Consider the following 21993-nt stretch of genomic DNA (forward strand, 5'->3'; position numbering starts at 1 on the left):
TGGTTCCTTAACTAGGAAGAGCAAAAGAGTTTGTTTTTGTTCTTTTAAGAAGTTCGTGGTAACGAACTGTAAGTAAGGAGCGACACGGCTCAATAGTAACCGAATCTCTATAAAATTGAATTTTGATACCATGAGGTATATCGAAAGAATCGGCTTATTATGCTGATTCCCGATATACAAGTTTCATTAAGTTTAATGTTAACCATAAAAGGTTACAAATAATAAAATTTGCCTGATTTCCTAAGAACGGGGAATTTAAGAATCTATATAAAAATCACAAGATCACGTTTAGCGTATCAGAGAACCATATCTTTGACAATATGAAATTTTATATTTTTACAAGAAGAAGGATCATAAATGGGTGTTTTTTTTTTCGTTCCTCGGGGCTGACCGTTTCGATCCCGAGGCTCTAGAATACTGGGAGAGGGCTCATTCGAACAAAAATTAAAAGTCCTAGCACCCTTTTTCAGTGATTACAAAGATTGGAGGACAACTAGGCCCCCTCCCACGTCCCTTTTTGCAGCAGTAGTCCGGGGAGAATTCTCTTTGTGGAATGACGTTTTCAGGGGAAATTCTTCACTGGGAATTTGCCAGAATCCCTATGCAAAATTCTTTTTATATGTATTGCTTTCGCATGGCACTTGATCGTCAACCAGATCAAAGTACCCGTACAAAGGGTTTTTATGGCACTTGGTATTAACCAAGTGACATATAGCAATCGCAAATTCTGTCGGTCTGTCTGTCGGTCTGTAGTCAAAAGAGGTAATAACAAACGTCTATAGTAAAGTGAAAATAATCTTTAATTAACAAAAATAGATGCACTGAACAAATTTGATTGCTGACATAATGTGGAGCCAGTAAAATTGTTGTGGCAGGTTAATCGCGAGGTGGCGCAGACTGCCGGCCATCTGGTGTACATTTTGCAAAGCCACATGTGCAGCACAAGGGTAGTATCCTCAAAATAGTTTTAACGGGGCCAATAGCAACTACCCTTTTCTTCCTTTAATGAATTAAGATGACAAAGAAGTCTAAGGGTGATCCCCTCAGGACAAGACGTAGGTACATGCTGCGTCATAGGGAATGATTTCTTCAAGACGCAGGGGTTAATTACGCAATAGGGAATGTTTTCTAAAGATGCAGGCGTCTGTTACGTCATATGGAATGTTTTCTAAACGAAGGGCGAGATAATTACTTAAAAACCTAAGAGTGCACGGAAAAACCTTCCGGGCCCCGCTAAATCATGATTTCTTTGGGGATTACGTAATAAGGTTTGCTTGTTACACAATAGAGAGAGTTTTTTTTTATTGTTGCGTAAAAGGGAATGACTTCTTCGAGAAGCAGGTGCTTGTTACAAAATAGAGAGCGTTTTTCCTTAAAAGCCCGAGAGGGGCCAGGGGGAAACCTCCTGGGCCAGCTAGTGAGGTAACTTCAAGACGCCAGACCCTAGCGTGCAATTCCACAAGGCAATTCCAGCGTTCAATTCAGCTGGAGCCCTAGCGAAAAATTCCGCCGGGGCCCCTTACGTCCTAAAAGATGCTAGGTTAGGTTAGAAGAACCCCTCCACGATGAAAAAGGTTGCTAGGGGTCCCGGTCAAAAATGTTTCTAGGGATTCGGTGAAGTTGGATGCAAGGGAGCCCGGTGGAATTGGTTGCTGGGACACCGGTGGAACTGCTCGCTATGGCCCCCCTTGGAATCCGTTGCAAGGGCCCCGGTGGAATTGCTCGCCAAGGGTCCCACTGAAATTTGTTGCTAGGTCCCTGTTAAAATTGATTACTAGGGTCCAGGTTGAAGTGGTTGCTAGGGTCCTGGTGAAATTGCTCATTAGGGTCCAGCGTCTTGAATGTTCCTCACTAGCGGTCCTGAAGGTTTTTATCTGGCCGTTCTGGGGGTTTTAAGAAAAAACACTCTATTATATAGCAAGCACCTGCATCTCGAAGAAAACATTCCCTATTACGTAACAATCAAAGAAAAACACTTTATTATGTAACAAGCAAACCTTATTACCTAGCACCCGAAGAAATCATAATCTAGCGGGGCCCTGAAGGTTTTTCCCTACACCCTTAGGTTTTTGAGTAATATAACACACGCTTCGCTTAAAAAACATTCTCTTTTAAGTAATAGATACCTGCATCTTAAGAAAACATTCCCTATTACATAATTAACACCTGTGTCTTGAAGAAAACAGTCCCAATAAAGCAAGACACACCTGCGTCTTGCCCTGGGGGGACCACCGTTAAATGTTTTCGTTATTTTAAGTTATCAAAGGAAGAAAAGAGTAGTGGCTATGGGCCCCGTTAAAACCATCTTTGGGATGCTACTCAGAGCTCCACCACGCTTGTTAAAGCCCTCCCAATACTCCCCATACATTCCCCATTACGCTGGGCACAGTTTCTTCACGTATGGCTCGTGTCACACGGTTTAGCCTGTCGACACCTAGACTAATCGCTTAAAAAAGCTGGCTTCGTAAGGTTAATAAGAACATCACTCAGCAACACTAATAGAGACAAAGGCTGAAGAGGCAAGAAAAGCCGAGGCAAAAAAAGAAACATTAAATAGACGTGTTTGCAGGTGTTGTTGTAGGCCTACTTTCATCCCAAGAATCATTCAAACCTTAACCCAAGGTTTTTGGTGGGTTAAAATGTTAGAATCCCCTCCCTTTCATTAACCCAAAGAACACAGGACACTCATAAAAGATGTAGAAACACACTTCTTGGGGGGGAGTAAACCCATGGCTGAATCACTGGTATCCTTTTCCCGCCTTTAACTATTGGTTGTTTGCAGCAACACGTGATACTGCTTATTAGTAATTTTAAAAAGATGAATTTTAGTACTAATTAATCATACAACGTATTATATGTAAAAAACAAATCTACTAACCAAATTCTAAGGGCCAATAACAGGTGATACAACAATGACAACAGTAGCCTAACTATTAATCATAAAGGAGAAGCAGTTTCAAAGAAGAAGCAGAGCGCTTAGGATGACTTACCAGCACTACACCATTTGCACCAGAGCTCCTAACTGTTGCACCGAACCATTGGTTTGATTTCGTATCGATTTGTTGTTGTCCTTCGAAGTTATTACCTAAAAAACAGTGTTGTCATCATTCTGTTCGAAAGATTGCCCCCCATCCCCGTTGACAAAGGAATAAAACATTCTAGTTAGTCCATGAAAAAGTTAGCAAAAAAAAATTCAATACGATAAAAAAACGAAAAAACTGTTCAAGAGAATAAAAAACGACTGTTTTATTACAGGTTTTAATTCTATTTCTCATTTTTTTTTATCTCAAGTTGAATTGTATAATTATTCTACTTTATTATTTTTCTGAACTCGGCCATTAGATATACGGTCGAAATATGCAGTAAGTTTTCTTGTTTCTGTCTTAAAAGTTTCCTCATTGCGTTATTCTTTTTATTATTTGTTTGATGGAAAGGTCAGTGCGGTCTTTGCAATAATTCATATTAACAATAATTTACGGGAGCATGTGATTTACCATACAACTTCGAAATGAAACCTTCAGATGTGAAAAAGAATATATTTAACATGACATTAAAAACGTCAGAATAAGTTTACAAAAATGTTAACGCATAAAGTCGGAAAACATAGAACCCACCCATTTTCTTAGTGAAACTTAAAAGTTTTACTCGCGTTAAAGTTTTTTTCTCACGCTAAAATCCACTAACAATTTTTTTTTAACACTGTTTCTATTTGTCAGAAAACTCAGTAAAAATCGTTACGAACAAACTCTTGTTAGGACAGTGGAAACGCACCCCTAGGCTTGCCTGATATCATGGCTGCAGCACCTGTCGTAACCTAGTAAGCAAAGGACAAACTTTAGCCCATAGTAACCGAACATTCGAAAACAAGTTTTGAAAATTAGAATGTCAAGCAAAAGAAAGTTGCCATGTGAATTTGATTCAAGAATGGTAACGATCATTTCGATAATTCTTAATGGTAAAAGCTTATTGAGAAAAAAAATTACAGGAATTTCCAAGAATAGCCAGAAACTCCACAAAATGGTGTCGAATAGAAACGAAAAATGCGCCATTGGAATCACCGTGGCTGAGATTCTATAACTTATAGGAGAGTTACAGTTCCCCATCTTGAGCAACATTGAATGTTTCTCCATGTTTCTCCAACATTGAATGTTGTTCTTTTTTTTGCCATCGCCACCGAAACATCATACATAGATGTTTAGTGGCTCATTTTCAAGCTAATTCTTATATCTACTTCCATCTCTAATTTCATATATAATTGGCAAATTAAAAATAAAATATTAAAATTTAATACACTTAAAAAAAAAAATAGATACAATACCAGATACATCAATGGTGATAGTGACATATCGGTGCATCGATACATATTGAAAGGTATTAATAATCTGGATTAGAATTTGATTTCCACGTATCCAAAATTGTTTAAGCAACTGAGTTGACACTAAGAGAAAAAGAGAGGCTACTATCCAATATTTCTGTATTTAAAAGTGTGCTTAAACTCTATTGCTCTTTTTCTGTGACGTACTTTTGCAAGCCAGTCATAATATTCCTTAAAGGAGTGTCAGAAACACCACCACCTTTTTTACCCGTTATTGTATTATCCATCATTACTATCCCAAATTGGTAATGCACTGAAAGGAACACAATTTTGGTTAGCATTGGCTTCAATTAGTTCCGTCTATTGCCCCCCCCCACTAGATAAAAAAAAACACCTTTGTTTCGGTGTGTTCATTGAAAGATGCATTTTTGTTACTTCCGTAGATGAAAATTGAAAAGAACAACCAAACTACACCTCCCAGATTTTGAAAAATACATTGTTGACCCCCCCTTCCTAAATCTGTGAATTTACCCCTTTGCTGATTGGTAATTTTATAAAAAAAAAATATCAGTAAAGAGAACAAAATATTGGTACTTTTCGGTTATTAGAAACACCCAAAAAGTGTGTCCTCTGAACAATAACGAAACTTGATGATAAAATAAAACTTTAGAAACAGTCTTATGATATTCTAGCCTAACCTAACCCCCACCCCAGCCTTCATTGTGAAAATATATAGACAAAATCATACAAGTCCAGTGCATTCTGTCGTAGTCCATTGCATTATATCATCCATCACTAGTTTGTGTAGCTATGAACCTGTTTTCTGAGGTGTCACCTATGCCTAATTCTTGAGTGTGTTTCCGATAACCGACAAGCACCAAATTTTCTTTTATTCAAAATATTTTTTACAAGTATCTTCTCTGTGGCTAAGTCAAATTTGCGCGTTATATGATTTAGAGTAGCGGTTAATCCCGTCCCTTTTATTACTATGTTGTTCTAGGGCAAGTGCAAATATGCTCAAATCAAAACAGGCTGTCCCATCCCTTCTAATGTCTCCAAGATTTCTGCACATATGTCGTGCATTAGCATGACCTTGTCTCGTAAAGGGGTATTTGGACATTTATCACGACAGTAAAGGGCGCTTCCTCTGGGAACATTTTTCAGTGGAAGGGTGGCGGGAATTGTCCACAAATGGATTTGCAATTTATAGCATTTCTACATTTGAGTTTTAGTGTAATTTTGAGTTGCCTAATTTCACTTGTAGAATTTCAATGACTTTTATTATTACAAGTAAAGTATTAAAAGCATTAAATGGAACAATGATAAGAAAAGATAGAGCTTAATAAAATAAAAACCAATGATGTATTCGAATAATAATAATAAGCCATTGCCAAATCCTGTCAAAACTTGCCTTATATTCCATTTTGGAGGCTTTCCTTAGAAAGATAATCTCATATTTTGATATAATGTCCTTAGTTTTCTAATGTCACTTTAAAGTGTGCTTTTCTTATAATCGCGACCCAAAATTATAACAACGATCAGTAGTTAAAGAATTCTTAAAATCTAAAACCTTCAGTATATCTCGTAAAACCATCCTGAAATTACACAAAGAGGAATTTTTCAGTGGGCACAATAGAAAAAATTTCGGAGGAGGAAATAATTAAAAAACAAATACAAATTTAAGATTTATGGGGACCGGCCCCGAGCCCCCCCTCCCCACTTGCATAGATCTCTGACCCGAGGAGCTTCCTCGCGACAAAGAATTGAAAAACACTGGACGACCATAGACTTATTAGATACTGACCCCCCCCCCTACTTAGTAAATGAACGCACTTATACAAAAAGACAAAGCTTCAGAAACGAAACAAGATTCACGTTTCAAGCATCTTTTGATAAAACAAACTTATAGATCGTTTCGGAGCACAAATTTTTCCGAGCGGAAACTGATAAAGTAAAATCTAAAAAATAAAATAGAAATCTTAAGAACAAATCTTATCAAACCCATAAAAATCAAAAGCTATTTGGCCAAGTATATTTATCATTTATTTCTCAATACACAGGAAAAAGTTAGGTAGTTGTTTCTTCTGAGAAAATCTCCGTTACAACTTTATTAGTTTATGTTTTACCTTTTTTTTGCATATCCCTATTCCTGAAATTAGTTCCTGGGTATTTCTTTAACCCCCTAGAAACGTTACTTCTACTTTCCAGCTTCTTTATTTTATATTTTTCCACAGTTATGTCTAGTTTACACTTTCTACGATGATTAAAAGCACATTACCTGTCCTATCGAATGGGATTTGGACACATTTGTCTGGTTCGTCTATGCTGCATCGGTATACTGCGCCACCTCTGTAAACATTAGGCTGTTCTGTATTTGCTTCTGGGGCTCCCACTAAAGCCCTGGAATACAAAACACTCTTTATTTACGTATTAATTTAATTCAAACGTATAGCCTCTTTAGTTTTACTTTAAGGTTGAGCTAATTTTGTAGTACTAGGTAAGGTGCAATCCATTGGTCACCCAAAGGCCTATTTACCATGCTGTGGTACTCAGGCCTCCGTGCAGCCTCAAAAAAAGGTGTAGCCCAATACCGTATCCAGGATTTTTGTTTGAGGGGAAGGGTTTACAGAAAAAATTAAAAAAAAAAAACGCATCAAATTTGCTTAAATGCAGTTTTGTTGCGTTTTCAGGATAAGGTCAATAATTTCAGGGGGATTTAAACCCAACAACCCTTTTTGTCCAACTTGTTGTTTCTTTGTTTTACAAAAGTAAATGCTCTCTGAAACAAGTGTATTCAGTACCAGCCATTTATGTACTGATGCAAACATTTTCTATAGGCACAACTAGATCATCTAAGAATCACCCTGTCCCATATGCCACACAAATAAATTATTATGATATGTCTGCACCAAAGCTGAGTCCAGGGGTTTTCAGGGTTTGACCCCCCCCCACCCCCTCCCTAAAATAAAAGAGAAAATTTTTCTTAATTTTTCTCGGCTCTTAAAAATTTTCTTAAAAATGCGAATGAACAAATTTTGACACATTTTCTTAATTTTTGCTGAAGCCCTCCCTTTGAACAAAAATCCCGGATATAACTTTATTTTGCACGACAAGGAAAAAATTATCAGAATGATAATCAAACTACGCACATTTCCTAGATCAAACTGTCATGCCAGATTAATTTACCAAGTCCATTTATCTATAAGCCGTCAATGAATTATGTTTAAAAGGAAAGATTTGCCATTTTTGAACCATTAACCCAACAACCCTTTTTGTCCAACTTGTTGTTTCTTTGTTTTACAAAAGTAAATGCTCTCTGAAACAAGTGTATTCAGTACCAGCCATTTATGTACTGATGCAAACATTTTCTATAGGCACAACTAGATCATCTAAGAATCACCCTGTCCCATATGCCACACAAATAAATTATTATGATATGTCTGCACCAAAGCTGAGTCCAGGGGTTTTCAGGGTTTGACCCCCCCCCCCACCCCCTCCCTAAAATAAAAGAGAAAATTTTTCTTAATTTTTCTCGGCTCTTAAAAATTTTCTTAAAAATGCGAATGAACAAATTTTGACACATTTTCTTAATTTTTGCTGAAGCCCTCCCTTTGAACAAAAATCCCGGATATAACTTTATTTTGCACGACAAGGAAAAAATTATCAGAATGATAATCAAACTACGCACATTTCCTAGATCAAACTGTCATGCCAGATTAATTTACCAAGTCCATTTATCTATAAGCCGTCAATGAATTATGTTTAAAAGGAAAGATTTGCCATTTTTGAACCATTAATTTACACTTTGTATATTTTTCTTCTTATCTAGTATTCTAATCAGTTCGCTCCACCTTTTTCAAAATGACCTCGTTAGTAAAGAATATCAAAGCTGTTTTAATGTCATCATCATGTTCATTGTAACATCAATAATTGCTTCTACTTTGCTCGTGTTTTGGGATATTACCAGATCTTCTCCCAAAATAATTGGGTTCTCGGGAATTTCCTGAAAAATTTAAGTTCGCAAATACATTTATGAACATAAAATATACGTTAATTTTCTCTAATGCTGAGAGCCCAAGTTCCGGGGTGCTGAATTCTTGGCTTTCCTATTTTTTGAGAGCCCAATTTTCTTTTGGCGAACTTCTGGACAACCTCAATAATTCTGAGAATGGTGGAAACACTGCATCAAAGCAGCATTTCCAATCTTATGTAAATCTTCGACCTCCACAGATGGGGCACAAAATGGTAATTGATTTCTTATAATCTGCATTCATTTTCAGAAACCTCCATTTAACAACAATATAGCCATTCCCAAAGTTTGCTCAAAGAAACTTATTGTTTCCAAGAGAAAATTGTGATTCCATGAGGTTGCTTCAAGTTTTTTTTATTTTATTAATTTTCTATACTAAACAAACAAGTGAAATCCATACATCCATACATCTTAAACAATGCTACGAAGTAGCCAAAATCTAGTATCCCTATACCCCTATACCAAAGTTATGCAAATAAGCACCAAACCCACCAGATATTTCAAACATATAGTGGTAAATCTAAGTTCAAGGGCGTCCAAAGCAGTATATAAAAACAAAAGAAACAGAAGAAGTATGTGAAAATGTAAAAAACTAATGGGGCAAATCTTAAAAGCGTTTGGGAGGGGGGCAATACCCAAACCCTGTTTTTTATATGCCTGGTTAAAAGCTCCATAAGCACGTTTCAGTCAGAAAGATTATCTTGAATCTCGAAGATTTTACAGCGCAAGCATGTTCAAATAGAAACTACAAAAACTGGATTTCCAGTTCTTTTTTATATTCATCACTTATAGAACTTTATAGTGGAAAAATATAAGTGCTACTATATTTTGGTTCGTGTTATTGAAATTCTCCGAGCTAATGTACTTCTTTAAAAGGAACTAATTTAACTGCATGCTGGGCAAAATTCCAAAAAGGATTATAAAAAGCCAAATTTAATGATTTCAACTAATGAGATTCGTTTCTTCCTAAAAGAATTCTGGCAAGCCGACAGAAAGAGAGGTGTCAGGTAGTACATATTTGCAAAAATTAACTTTGAGAAATTAAAAATGATATCTTGCAATGAAATGTGTCAACTAAAGACGATACCTGCACAGATTATGATTAACCTAGCTTCACTTCTTTGGTGTGGTCGCTATAACACGTAAGTACTGTATATTCCCCTAGTTATACAAGTTATACCTAGTTATTCCCTTGCTATACAAGCCTACCAGGGGCCTATCCAGGGGGGTAAGGGGTTTAACCCCCTGCCCAAATTTTTTTCCGACTCATAAAAACGTAACAAAAATGCATACAAACAAATTTTATATGCGTTTTTCATGTTTTTTATGCCCCCCCCCCCCAAAAAAAAGTTTATGGTTTTAAAAAAAGCAAGAACAGCCAAAAGTATATTCTAAATTTAAAAAATAATGCAGCACCTTGAATATTGTAGAAAAAACGAAACAAATCTACTGGGCGGGGAGACGCACACAGTGGAGGAAGGTTGGGGCCCAGGCTCACCGAAAAAAAAATTGAAAATTTCTGGGTAGTACTTACGCAAATTGTAAAATTAAATTCTTTTTTTATTACAACCTCCCCCCCCCCAAAAAAAAAGAAAAAAAATCTACGGAAGCTACGTACCTGGCTGGACTTGTTACTCAATAAAAGGTAAGAAAACAAGATAAAACAAGAGACCATTGCCAACAAGGGCTTGAAAAAAAAGATTATTATTTATTGTTGTTACTTTGTTTTGTATTTATTATTTTTGTTATTAATATTTCATTATTATTTACAAAAAAAGTTATTATAAAACGATAAAATAGAAAAATATCACTTTCTGTGATTACTTTTTCTACAGCTAGGAAAGCATTAAAAAATAGTCGTTTTTGTCAGAACAGCGTTCCGAAATCCGAATATGCTGATCCATCACTAGATCTTTTCATGGCACTTGGTATTAACCAAGTGACATATAGCAATCGCCAATTCTGTCGGTCTGTCCGTCTGTCGGTCGGTCTGTCGGTCCCGGTTTTGCTACTTTAGGCACTTCCAGGTAAGCTAGGACGATGAAATTTGGCAAGCGTATCAGGGACCGGACCAGATTAAATTAGAAATAGTCGTTTTCTCGATTTGACCATCTGGGGGGAGTGGGGGCCCGGTCAATTCGCAAAAAAATAGAAAAAATGAAGTATTTTTAACTTATGAGCAGGTGATTGGATCTTAATGAAATTTGATGTTTGGAATGATATTGTGTCTCAGAGCTCTTATTTTAAATCCCGACCGGATCTGATGACATTGGGGGGAGTTGGAGGGGGGAAACCTAAAGTCCCGGTTTTGCTACTTTAGGCACTTCCAGGTAAGCTAGGACGATGAAATTTGGCAAGCGTATCAGGGACCGGACCAGATTAAATTAGAAATAGTCGTTTTCCCGATTTGACCATCTGGGGAGGGGAGTGGGGGGCCGGTTAATTCGGAAAAAATAGAAAAAATGAAGTATTTTTAACTTATGAGCGGGTGATTGGATCTTAATGAAATTTGATGTTTGGAATGATGTTGTGTCTCAGAGCTCTTATTTTAAATCCCGACCGGGTCTGATGACATTGGGGGGAGTTGGAGGGGGGAAACCTAAAATCTTGGAAAACACTTAGAGTGGAGGGATCGGGATGAAACTTGATGGGAAAAATAAGCGCAAGTCCCAGATATATAATTGACATAATCGGAACTGATTCGCTCTCTTTGGGGTAGTTTGGGGGGGGGGGGAGTAATTCTTAAAAATTAGAAAAAATGAGGTATTTTCAACTTACGAACGGGTGATCGGATCTCAATGAAATTTGATGTTTAGAAGGACATCGTGTCTTAGAGCTCTTAGGGGCGGGGAGTTGGGAGGGGGAAACCTAAAACTTGGAAAACACTTAGAGTGGAGAGATCGGGATGAAACATGGTGGGAAAAATAAAAACAAGTCCTAGATAGATGATTGACATAAACGGAACGGATCCGCTCTCTTTGTCGGTAGTTGGGGAGGGGGGAATATTTCTGAAAAATTAAAAAAAATGAGGTATTTTTAACTTACGAACGGGTGATCGGATCTCAATGAAATTTGATATTTAGAAGGATATCGTGGCTCAGAGCTCTTATTTTAAACCCGATCGGATCTGGTGACATTGGGGGGGGGAGTTGGGAGGGGGAAACCTAAAACTTGGAAAACACTTAGAGTGGAGGGATCGGGATGAAACTTGGTGGAAAAAAAACACGAGTCCTAGTTACTTGATTGACATAACCAGAACGGATCCGCTCTCTTTGGGGTAGTTGGGGGGGGGGGGTTAATTCTGAAAAATTAGAAAAAATTAGGTATTTTTAACTTACGAACGGGTGATTGGATCTCCATGAAATTTGATATTTAGAAGGATATCGTGTCTCAAAGCTCTTATTTTAAATCCTGACCGGATCTGGTGACATTGGGGGAAGTTTGGGGTGGGGAAACCTAAAATGATGGAAAACGCTTAGATTGGAGGGATAGGGATGAAACTTGGTTGGAAAAATAACCAGAAGTCTTACATGCGTGATTTACATAATTGGAACGGATCCGCTCAATTGCGGGGGGGGGGTAATTCTGAAAAATAAGAAAAAATGACGTATTTTTAACTTACGAAGGAGTGATCGGATCTTCATGAAACTTCATATTTAGAAGGACCTCGTAACTCCGATATCTTATTTTAAATCTTTGGGCCGGGCAGTTGGGGGGACCGGAAATCTTAGAAAATACTTAAAGCGGTGAGATCAGGATGAAACTGGATGGGAAGAATAGAAACCTCTCTAAGATATGTGACTGACATAACTGGACCGGATCTGCTCTCTTTGGTGGAATTGGGGGGGGGGGTAATTTTGAAAATTGAGGTATTTGTAACTTACGAAAGGGTGACCAGATCTTAATGAAATTTGATATTTAGAAGGATCTTGTGCTTTAAAGTTCTAATTTCAAATTCCGACCAGATCTTGTGACATTCGGGGGAGTTGGAGGGGGAAACCGGAATTCTTGGAAAACATGAAAATTGGGGTATTTATATCTTAAGAATAGATGATCGGATCGTAATGAAATTTGATTTTTAGAAGGAATTCATGTCTCAGAGCTCTTATTTCAAATCCCGACCAGATCTTTTGACATTGGGGGGAGTTGGAGGGGGAAATCTTGGAAAAACACTTGGAGTGGAGGAATCGGGATGAAGCTTGGTGGATAGAATAAACAAATGTCCTTGATACGTGATTGACAGAATCGTACTGGATTCGCTCTCTTTGGGGGAGTTGGGGGGAGGGGTTCAGTGATTTGGCGAGTTCAGTGCTTCTGGACGTGCTAGGGCGATGAAAATTGGTAGGCGTGTCAGGGAGCTGCTCAATTTGACTTGATAAAGTCGTTTTCCCAGATTCGACCATCTGGGGGGGCAAAAGGGAGAGGAAAAAATAGAAAAAATTAGTTATTTATAACTTACGAGTGGGTGATCGGATCTTAATGAATTTTGATATTTAGAAGGACTTTGTGACTCAGAGCTCTTATTTTAAATCTTGACCGGCATTAAGCCTCTTATTTTCCTTTTTAAATCAATCTATTGATTCATAGAATTTTGTTAGAGCTCATACCATATGATCGCTTGGCTCTTAGCTCTTCTCGCCTCGTCACAAGTGCCATATGAGCTCTTAGCTCTTGTTATGTTTTGAAATTCAAAGTACGGAAATCCTCACCAGTTTAACTTTTTTCAAACTTCACTCGAATAACAGGAAGTATGCATCGCTAATGTGTGAGTGTCATTCATACCCTTCAGAAATATTACTTTCCTTTTTATGACCGAAACATTATGCAAATCTTTTGACCTTTTAGTATGTGTCGAAATTCAGTATAAATATGGCCCGAGACACTCTTGGCGTTTATTACCGAGCGTTAATTTTACCGATCTTTTTTTGTCGTTGCGACACTGTGAGATAAACATTTTACCGTCGCAAGATCTGTCGATCATACAGATCTGATAGATCATGTTAATCTAATAAATCATAAAGTGAATATAAGCCTTTTTGTATTTTCACTGAAAATAATTGAAAAAAAAGACAAATTTGCCCCCTCCCCTACATATTGAAAAATTTATTGGGAGGAGGAGCAGTAAAACTAAAAGCTACTCTAAAAAAGGGAAATGAATTCAAGTTCTGTCAAATAATATTTAATTTAGGGCACATAAATTAGACCGATACTCATTTTTTTTGTTTATGATAAATAGGCTTTGATTTGTTTAGGGTCGAAGCCAGGGACTGATTTGGGCCCAAACCCCCTGATATTTCACGCTTCCTTGAATTTCTAGGAACTTCCTAATCAAATTATCTATTTTTTCCGTTTTTTCTTGCTGTTTCCACTATTTACTTTGCAAAAATTACTTTTACAACTTTGCAAAAAGTAGAAATTATCTGGTTTTGTTTTTTCTGCTTCTTTCACAATTGTCCCCTCCTTCCCCAGGAAAATGAATTAATTTATGATTTCCAAATTAGTTTCTTTAATGATATATCCTCTGCAAACACACTCTCTCATCAGCAGTCGTCAGCGGTAAAAAAAAAACAAAGAAAAAAAAGGGGGTATGTGTCGCTTCCATTTAGTTCTAGAGGTGTTAATGATCGTTTGTTTAGATGTTTGTTTATTGTAGTGACAATGGACGGCTGCGTTGCTGCTGTCGACATATGTTTTACCGAGTATTTTTTTTTTCACTGCCCAATGTGTCCGTCGCAACACTAACCTACATTCTAAGAAACGTTCAGTAAAAAAACGTTGGGTAAAAAACGCCAAGAGTACTTCGGGCCTATGAGTGATGATCAACACTGCAGTTTACTTTCTTTCTAGCTACAGCTAGACTTCTAGCTACTAGCTTTACTTTCTTTCTTTCTTTCTTTCTAGCTTTCTTTCTATGAAGTATAAATCATAAGAGTATAATTCAAAACACCAGAATAACACACATTTTCGTTAAAGTACACGTTTCAAACATGAAAATCAGTTTATCAAGATCGCCACTGAAGTTTTTTCTAGCTTTAACACAATAACACGATGTATGAATAATGAACGTTTTAGTGTCATGCGTAGCGCTAGAACAAAATGAATTTTTGTCAAAATAAAGTACCGAATGTTTTGAAACAATTGACCCTTTTACGTTCTCTGAAATTCAGTTTTAATATTTTTGAAGATCGCCACTGTAATTTTTTACAGAATCATGTGTAATTATCATGTGTAGCGCTAGAATAATACGAATTTTCGTCAAAATGACATATCGAATGTTTTGACACAGCCGTCAACTTCATCTTTTTACGTTCTTTGAAATTCAGCGCAAAGTTTGTGAAGATAGCCATTGCAGTTTTTTTCGAGCTTCAGCAAAAATAGATGCATCAAAAGAATCATATTTTTATGCTAATTTCAAATCTATAAGTTTAGTCAAGTTTAGTCCTGCTCATCAAAAGTTACGAGCCTGAGAAAATTTGCAGGATTTTTTAAATAGGCGAGAAGAACCCCTTAAAAGTCAAAGAATCTTAATGAAAATCACACCATCAGATTTAGCGTATCAAGGAATCCCACTGTAGAAGTTTCAAGCTCCTATCTGCAAAAATGTAGAGTTTTATATTTTCTGCCAGAGGAAAGATCACGGATGCGTTTTTATTTGTTGCTTTTTTCCCCCAAGGGATGATTTTATTAAACCAGCGGTACTAGAATATAGCGACAGGGCTCATTTGAACGAAAATTAGAAGTTCTAGTGACCTTTTTAAGTAACCAAAAAATTGAAGGGCAACTAGGCCCCCTGTCACGCTCATTTTTCCGTTACGTGGGAGGATCTGTCCATGGAAGAATTTTTCATGGGGGAAGAGTTTTTCCTTGAAGGAGGCACCGGATTTCCCAGCATTATTTAAAAAACGATCAGAAACTATATTTGGAAAACAATTTTTTTAACTGAAAGTAAGGAGCAACATTAAAACTTAAAACGAACAGAAATTATTACGTTTATGAGGGGGTTCGCCGCTTCGTCAATACCTCACTCTTTAAGCTAAGGTTTTTTTAGTACTTCCCAAAGAGCTATTTATTCTAATTAAACGGCCTTTATGATTCAGAGGTCATTCTTAAAGAATTAGAACAAAATTTAACTTTGGCGTGAAGAGCAAAGTATTGACGAGGGGGCGATCCCTAAGATAGGTAATAATTTCTGTTCGTTTTAAGTTTTAATGTTGCTGCCTACTCTCAGTTGAAAAAAAACTTTTTTTCATTTAATATGAATCAGGAACGTAGCATGAAAGTCACTTACAGCATTGAAGTACTTAAATTTTCGTTTCGAAAAAAAAGTTTCGTTTCGTTTCGAAAAAAGAGTATTTCGGAGAATTTGACACAATAATCCCCCTCGACCTTTTATTTTCTGTGAAATTCTGTCAGAAGTGTATCTTTTTTTCTAGCCCTTAGGATAGAAGTATGAATTATGAATTATGAATATATAAGTTTTATTGATAAAAACAGAACAATATAAATTTTCGTCCAATCGACGCATCAAACATTTTTATACATTAATCGCTTCATCTTTTTATCCTATGTTATATTTAGTTTAAACATGTGTCAGCATATTCGGTACTTAGCCTATGTATTACAGCGACCACATTCAAGAAGTGAAGTTTGGTTAATTCTAATGAAATATAACAAAATATGATGAATATATAATATTTTGGTAACAAAAGTATGGAAACTAAAACAGAGAGTTATGGAAAGCAGGCCGCCTAGTTGTGCACATGCCTAGTTATATATTTCCAAAAAGGATCCTTCTCGAAAGAATATAAAGTCATGTTGTGTCCATTGACGCACTGTTTTCTTTTGGGCAACACCTTATCCTGGAAAAGTTTAATTGCCTCTTCTTCAATCCTTGGCAATTCCGAAATCTTTATTTTAACATCCATGGTCAGACACTATTCTCTATCACTATACATCGCAAATTAAATGAATTTCACCTATGGTCAGAGAAACCGGTTCTACTCAGATCGGGAACTTGAGTGGGGTCGCTACAGTACATACGTACCACAAATTCTTTCTTATCTTTAGCCAAATAAAAGTACATATCTTCCATGAAAGAATGAGTCTCATTCATACAACTAGAAAATGACACTTTTCGTCAATGGCATCAATTACTTGACGTTTTTAAATTCTGTTAAATTCGGTGCGAAAATAATCGCAGGGTTACAAACAGTTTGCTGTTCTGTTGTTTTTAGCCAAATAATATGAGATATGCTCGTATGAGTATCATTTATAATACATATTTTTTATATTAAAAGTAAGCTCTGGCGTATCATGTCCCAGATGAAATTGCATCCAGGAAATGGTTTCATGTATGATCGAAATGCAATTTAAACTTTATCGTTTTTATCACGAACACTAATTTAAGCTCTTCTACTTTAAAGCAGACATTTTTTTTCTGCTCAGGGCAGGGCCGCCAATCCATGCTAATGTAGGAGGGTAAGAATATTTGTATTTTTTTCGATTTTTTATGAAAATATAAAAAAATACATTTTCGAAATCTAGAAAGGGAAAATCTATTGATTTCGAAATTTCGAAATCAATTTTTAAGATGAAAATTACAAGAAAGTATTTTTCTAAATTCAGAATGTGACAATTATTCCCCCTTCCCCCTGAATCTTAATTGACGTCCCTGGCTTAGGGCAAAATCTAATTTGAGAATAGAGGCCTAGTTGAATCAATCAGGTCAGAAGAGTAGTTGGGTGTCCGTTTCGGGGAAAACTTGTTCATTCGAGAGAGATGAGCATTACGATGAAATGTTCAAGGAGAAACCCATTGAGCCAGAAATGGTTGAGCTATAGCACAAGAGGAGAGGACGGACTTGATGATCTGACCCTATCTCCCAGTATCCCATTATCATGGGGTTTTTTTCTCCGAAATTTCCAACAATGTTCACATAATTCACGTCATTTTACTATTTTGATAAATAACATCCCCCTTAAAAGAAATATGCATACCTTGCTGATCTAATAGGCATGGGCCCCCTAAAAAAGAAACTGAAATAAATATTAAGAAGAATAGCCGTATATTGAGTTCTGACCGGAGTATTTCATTAGGGGGTCTTCAGGGGTCTTCGGGTCCATTCCTCCACATCCCACGGTTTCTGCGACTTCTGCACAATCCTCTGTATTGTTCATATAATTTGTGTTTTCTTGCCTTTTTTTTATTTCCCTTTCATGGAATAAATTCCCACCAGCGTATTTAAGCTTGTTTGAATTAGTGTCGTTAGAAAATTTTGTTGTTTGAAATATTGGTGAGCCGTTGTGCAAAAAAGTGGGGTTGCAAAGTAGCGATGCTTGGCAGTATTCAAATTTGTTGGCAGATTTTCTCTGAAAATACCATTTTTACGTATAAAATACTTTTTTCTCAAACAAAAGCTTTCAAAAGACTAGTTGTGCTGCTAAAGTGTCGGCCTTTAAAGCGTAAAAAGAGCGTCTTTTTTTGTTTTCTTTCTTCTTACAAACGTTGAGGATTCGCTCGGCCCCAAGTGTTTCCTGAGTTACACCTCTAGTTTGTCAAGATGCTACTTTTTGTGCTCGAAGGACATTGAAGCCCCATCATGCTTTCCAATAAGCTAATCTAATCTTACAAGTGTTATGGATTTTTTTTTTTTTCATAGTTCTCCAATCGCCAAAAGATAGGCGAATAAACTACGGTTTGCCATAAATATCAAACTTCTGAAGTCCTAACGGCGCTCGAGAACCCACTTCTGGTGTACTTAGGAGCGTGGCTAACTCAAATATCAGTAAATAACTCAGGTGAATTCAGAGGGTGCAATCCAGCCTTAATCCTAGAGCTGGACTTATATCATTTTTACTGGCTCTTACATCGACTCTTAACTTTATGATGAGTATTTCCATCATATGACTCCACGCCCGGGGCCCTAAATGATCTTGGGTAGAATCTTTCATCTAAAGCCATTAATATTTGTAAATAAAAAAGAAATTTCAATCGTTTAACTAATGCAATGAGCTTATGCAATTAACGCTGGTCATTTCCTTGAAGTCACAAAATTAATTCTGAGCATGTTTACCAAGGTCAGGAAAAATCCAATACAAATTTAACATGGTACATATTTAGCTAACAAAAGGAGCCTGATGGCAAGAGCAATTTGAATAGGATATAATCCATGCTTGCATATTCACGAAATATTAAAGGCAACAAAACACGATTCCGAAGTAGGGTACAATCGCTTTTCGGAAAATTATTGCTATATAGTCAGCAAAATTCATAAAGCAAGACAAATAATAGTAGCGGAAAGACGATAAAATACCCTTGAGCATGGTCGTATCCAAAGGGGCTGTTATCCGACTTGAACTCTCCCCCCCCTCAAATTTTGTCTGACTCATACGAAAGTAACAGATTTACATGTAAGCACATTTATGGACATATAAACCTTGATAATCACTAATATTTTTATGTAAACCCCCTTCCGACTTGGTATATCCCTCCTCCCTGAAACAAAAATCCTCGATACAACCCTGCCCCTGAGCATTATAGCCTCTGAAATACCATAAAAGGGCATAATTTTTACCTCTTAACAGTTTTAAATAATTAAAGTCCTTTCTAATCTAAGAATACTTTATAGATAATTCAGCACCCGCTTTGAATCATTCTAAGTTAACACGTAAAATGCTTCCATAAACCAATTTTAGCCAATGAGCAAGGTAGTCAAACTTTTGTCCGGAATGCAGCCGTATCTAAGTTTTGATTATTTACCCCAGTTCTAAAAGCTAATGTAAAACTCCCTACAAAAAAACTGTTCGTGGTTGAATTCAACCATTTAGGAATGGAGGAGCCTTAAGGTCCACCCTCCACCAATCTTCATATTTTTAAATAATCTCTTATATTTTACATCACATGTTTTTTTTTACGTTTTTTGTCTCCATTCCTGTAATGTCAGTTCCCTCCCCTAAATAAGCTTTTAATAAGTTCGCGCCTGGTTGAATTCCCTAAAAAAGTACTTAGTAGGGTCATCGGCATAAATATAATGATATATGATATATATACATTTTCGTCGTGAAATCTGTTCCTACTAATTCGTGTTTGTTGAATTGATCTACCTAACTATTTGTGAACAAAGTTGGGGTTGCTTCATGGTCACTATATGTGCAGAGGCACAGTGAAAAAATCGCACGGGAATGCATACGCCAACACTTTCTATTGGATGTGAGTATGGTTAAGCCTGCAAATATTTTCAGGGTGATAATGGTTCAAAAAGTTTCTTCCGTCAAATATTTATAAATGTAGCTGAATGTTATGGATCTTTGTGACTGTTCTTCCAGGTGAGAGGGAGAAATTAAGCACCTTTCCCCCAAAAGCACGCCTGGACGAGGCCGTATTCATTGATGGGTTACCGATTTTGACCCCCCCCCTAACATTTTGTCTGACAGGCAAAAACGTAAAAAAATGGCACTTGTGTATTATTCAGAACACACTCAATAAGTGAAGTTAGGTTCTTTTGAGAAACAAACTACGGTGCAGGTACCTTTTAATGAAATATTTGGTACTTGTTCATTATTCAATTGATTCAATTCAATTCAGAACACATTCAAGAATTTTGCTGAGAAAATTCAGTTTCATAGCCACAAAGACAAAACTCAATTTAGTTTGCTAAGCGTAGTGATAGAAGATAGTGTTTGAACATGGATTTTGAAATGAAGATTTGGGATTTGCCACAGACTGAAAAAGAGGCAATTATATTTTTCCAGGATAAGGGGTTGTTGCCCACAACAAAACAGTGCATCAATGGACACAACATGACTTTGTTTTATTTGACATTTTTTTTCAACATGACATATTTTGTTTTATTTCATTAGCTTTATCAAAAGTTTGGGGTATATATTTGAACATTAGGGGAGGGGGGTGCATTATATCAAATACCTAACTTAACCTAACCTAACCACCTCTATATATAAAATATTTCATTAAAATGTACCTGCATCGTAGTTTGTTTCACGAAAGAACCTAACGTCACTTATTGAGTGTGTTCTGAATAATACACAAGTACCGAAAAATGTATATAACCAAAATTTTAGTACTTGAGCATTATATGAGGAACACTTGATACATTACCCCGTTTTCATCCCGGTTACTTTGCAATGTATATTGATAGAAAATAGTGTCTGACCATGAACAGCTATATTTTAATTAATTATTTAGTTAGTATTTTGGTTAGGTAAGAATAGGTTTATTGAGGTTACATATTTAACATATACTATGCTTTACTCCAATCGGCCCTCGCTAATGTGCAAATATATAGCCCAAGTTAGTTTCTAAGCTATTATATTTTTATCTTACTTAGGTATGTTTCAATAGCATTAATCAAACTTCACTTCTCGAGTGTTTCTCGTATAATACTTAAGTATTATACGAGAAACATACGAGACAATACCCGGTTTTCATCCCGGTTAGTTTGCAATATATAGTGATTGAATAGTGTCTGACCTGACCATGGATATATTTTGATTAAATATTTAGTTGGTTCTTAAGTACCCAAATTTTTTATGCATTTTTTGAAGTTTGTTTGTGCAAAACGCCCCCGAAAAATACCCCCTCCCCTCCAAAAAACCTGGATACGGCCTTGCCTGTGAATCAAGAAATGAGGGCACAGGGATTTAAACTCGATGCTGAATAGCTCGAAAGAATGCAACCTCTTAACCAAGCCTTTCTCCTCACTTTTTAGGACGAGCAGTATGAAAAAAAGAAAATATTTTTGGTGCATTCTTGATACTATTTTGAATTCTGTCTCTAAAGTATTAAGCCTTTGTTTCAGACTAATTAATGCTTTGAGTATACCCTAATTACGTGATTTCAATTGTGTTGTTCATTCTCACAGTGCCAGTAGCCCACTTACGCTATCAACATAGATACAGAACATGAAAATTAATGGCTAATTATCTACCCTACTGAAAATTTGTGTCGGAATACTGAAAATTCTCCTGCTAAATGATTTGATCAACAATATGCAAAATAATGCTGTTTTAATGCAATAGGAAAGTTACATTTGCATATCATTAAAGTACTATGGGACAAAATAATAACATATTTTGTGCTCTGCAGGGTGCCAATAAGGATGGGGGCATTTGTTTGTCCCCTAGATTCTGAGAATACTTTTTTTAGGGGGGATAAAATTATTGACATGTCTTTTTGTGTGTTTTCATTGAAAGAAAAAGAAAATGCCCTCCTAGATTTTTAAAATACAATCTGCCTCCGCTTCATTTTTGCGAATTGACACCACTGGTCTTTAGGACCCAGCTTAGGCTATCCATAACTAAAAACCATGATTTTCTAAAAATTTTCCTTTGGTTGTTTCAAACTTAGAAGTTTTAAGGGTTGTGTCGGTGTTGCCCCGTTGAAGCGTAAAAATGAATCAGCAAAACTAAGCAGTAAAATCTGACATATCTTCATTTTCCAAATTTGAGCATTATTGACTCTTTCAGGGGGATGAGCTAGACTCCACCCCTGTCTCCATCTGAAAGACCAACAATACACGAAGACAGAAAATTGCGTTAAATTTTGCTTATAAGAAAAAATCAGATAGAAAACAAAATACACCTTTCGATTGGCCATTCAATGCTTCTTCCAAATATAATAATCACAGCCGTCG

The 21993-nt window shown here is 36.5% G+C and overlaps 1 protein-coding gene across 4 annotated transcripts in view; it reads right to left on the minus strand.

The window, feature by feature from the left end:
• LOC136029957 (integrin alpha-PS2-like) overlaps positions 1-21993 on the minus strand; it is a 158869-nt gene that overhangs the window by 133851 nt on the left and 3025 nt on the right. For all 4 annotated transcript variants that reach the window (XM_065708509.1, XM_065708508.1, XM_065708511.1 and 1 more), the window contains exons 2-3: positions 6594-6715; positions 2991-3085 (exon numbers count right to left, since the gene is read on the minus strand). In XM_065708509.1, coding sequence (XP_065564581.1) covers positions 2991-3085; positions 6594-6715 — 217 coding nt within the window. The remainder of the gene's footprint in view (positions 1-2990; positions 3086-6593; positions 6716-21993) is intronic.

Source organism: Artemia franciscana, chromosome 8 (assembly GCF_032884065.1).
Source record: "Artemia franciscana chromosome 8, ASM3288406v1, whole genome shotgun sequence".
NCBI lineage: Eukaryota > Metazoa > Arthropoda > Branchiopoda > Anostraca > Artemiidae > Artemia > Artemia franciscana.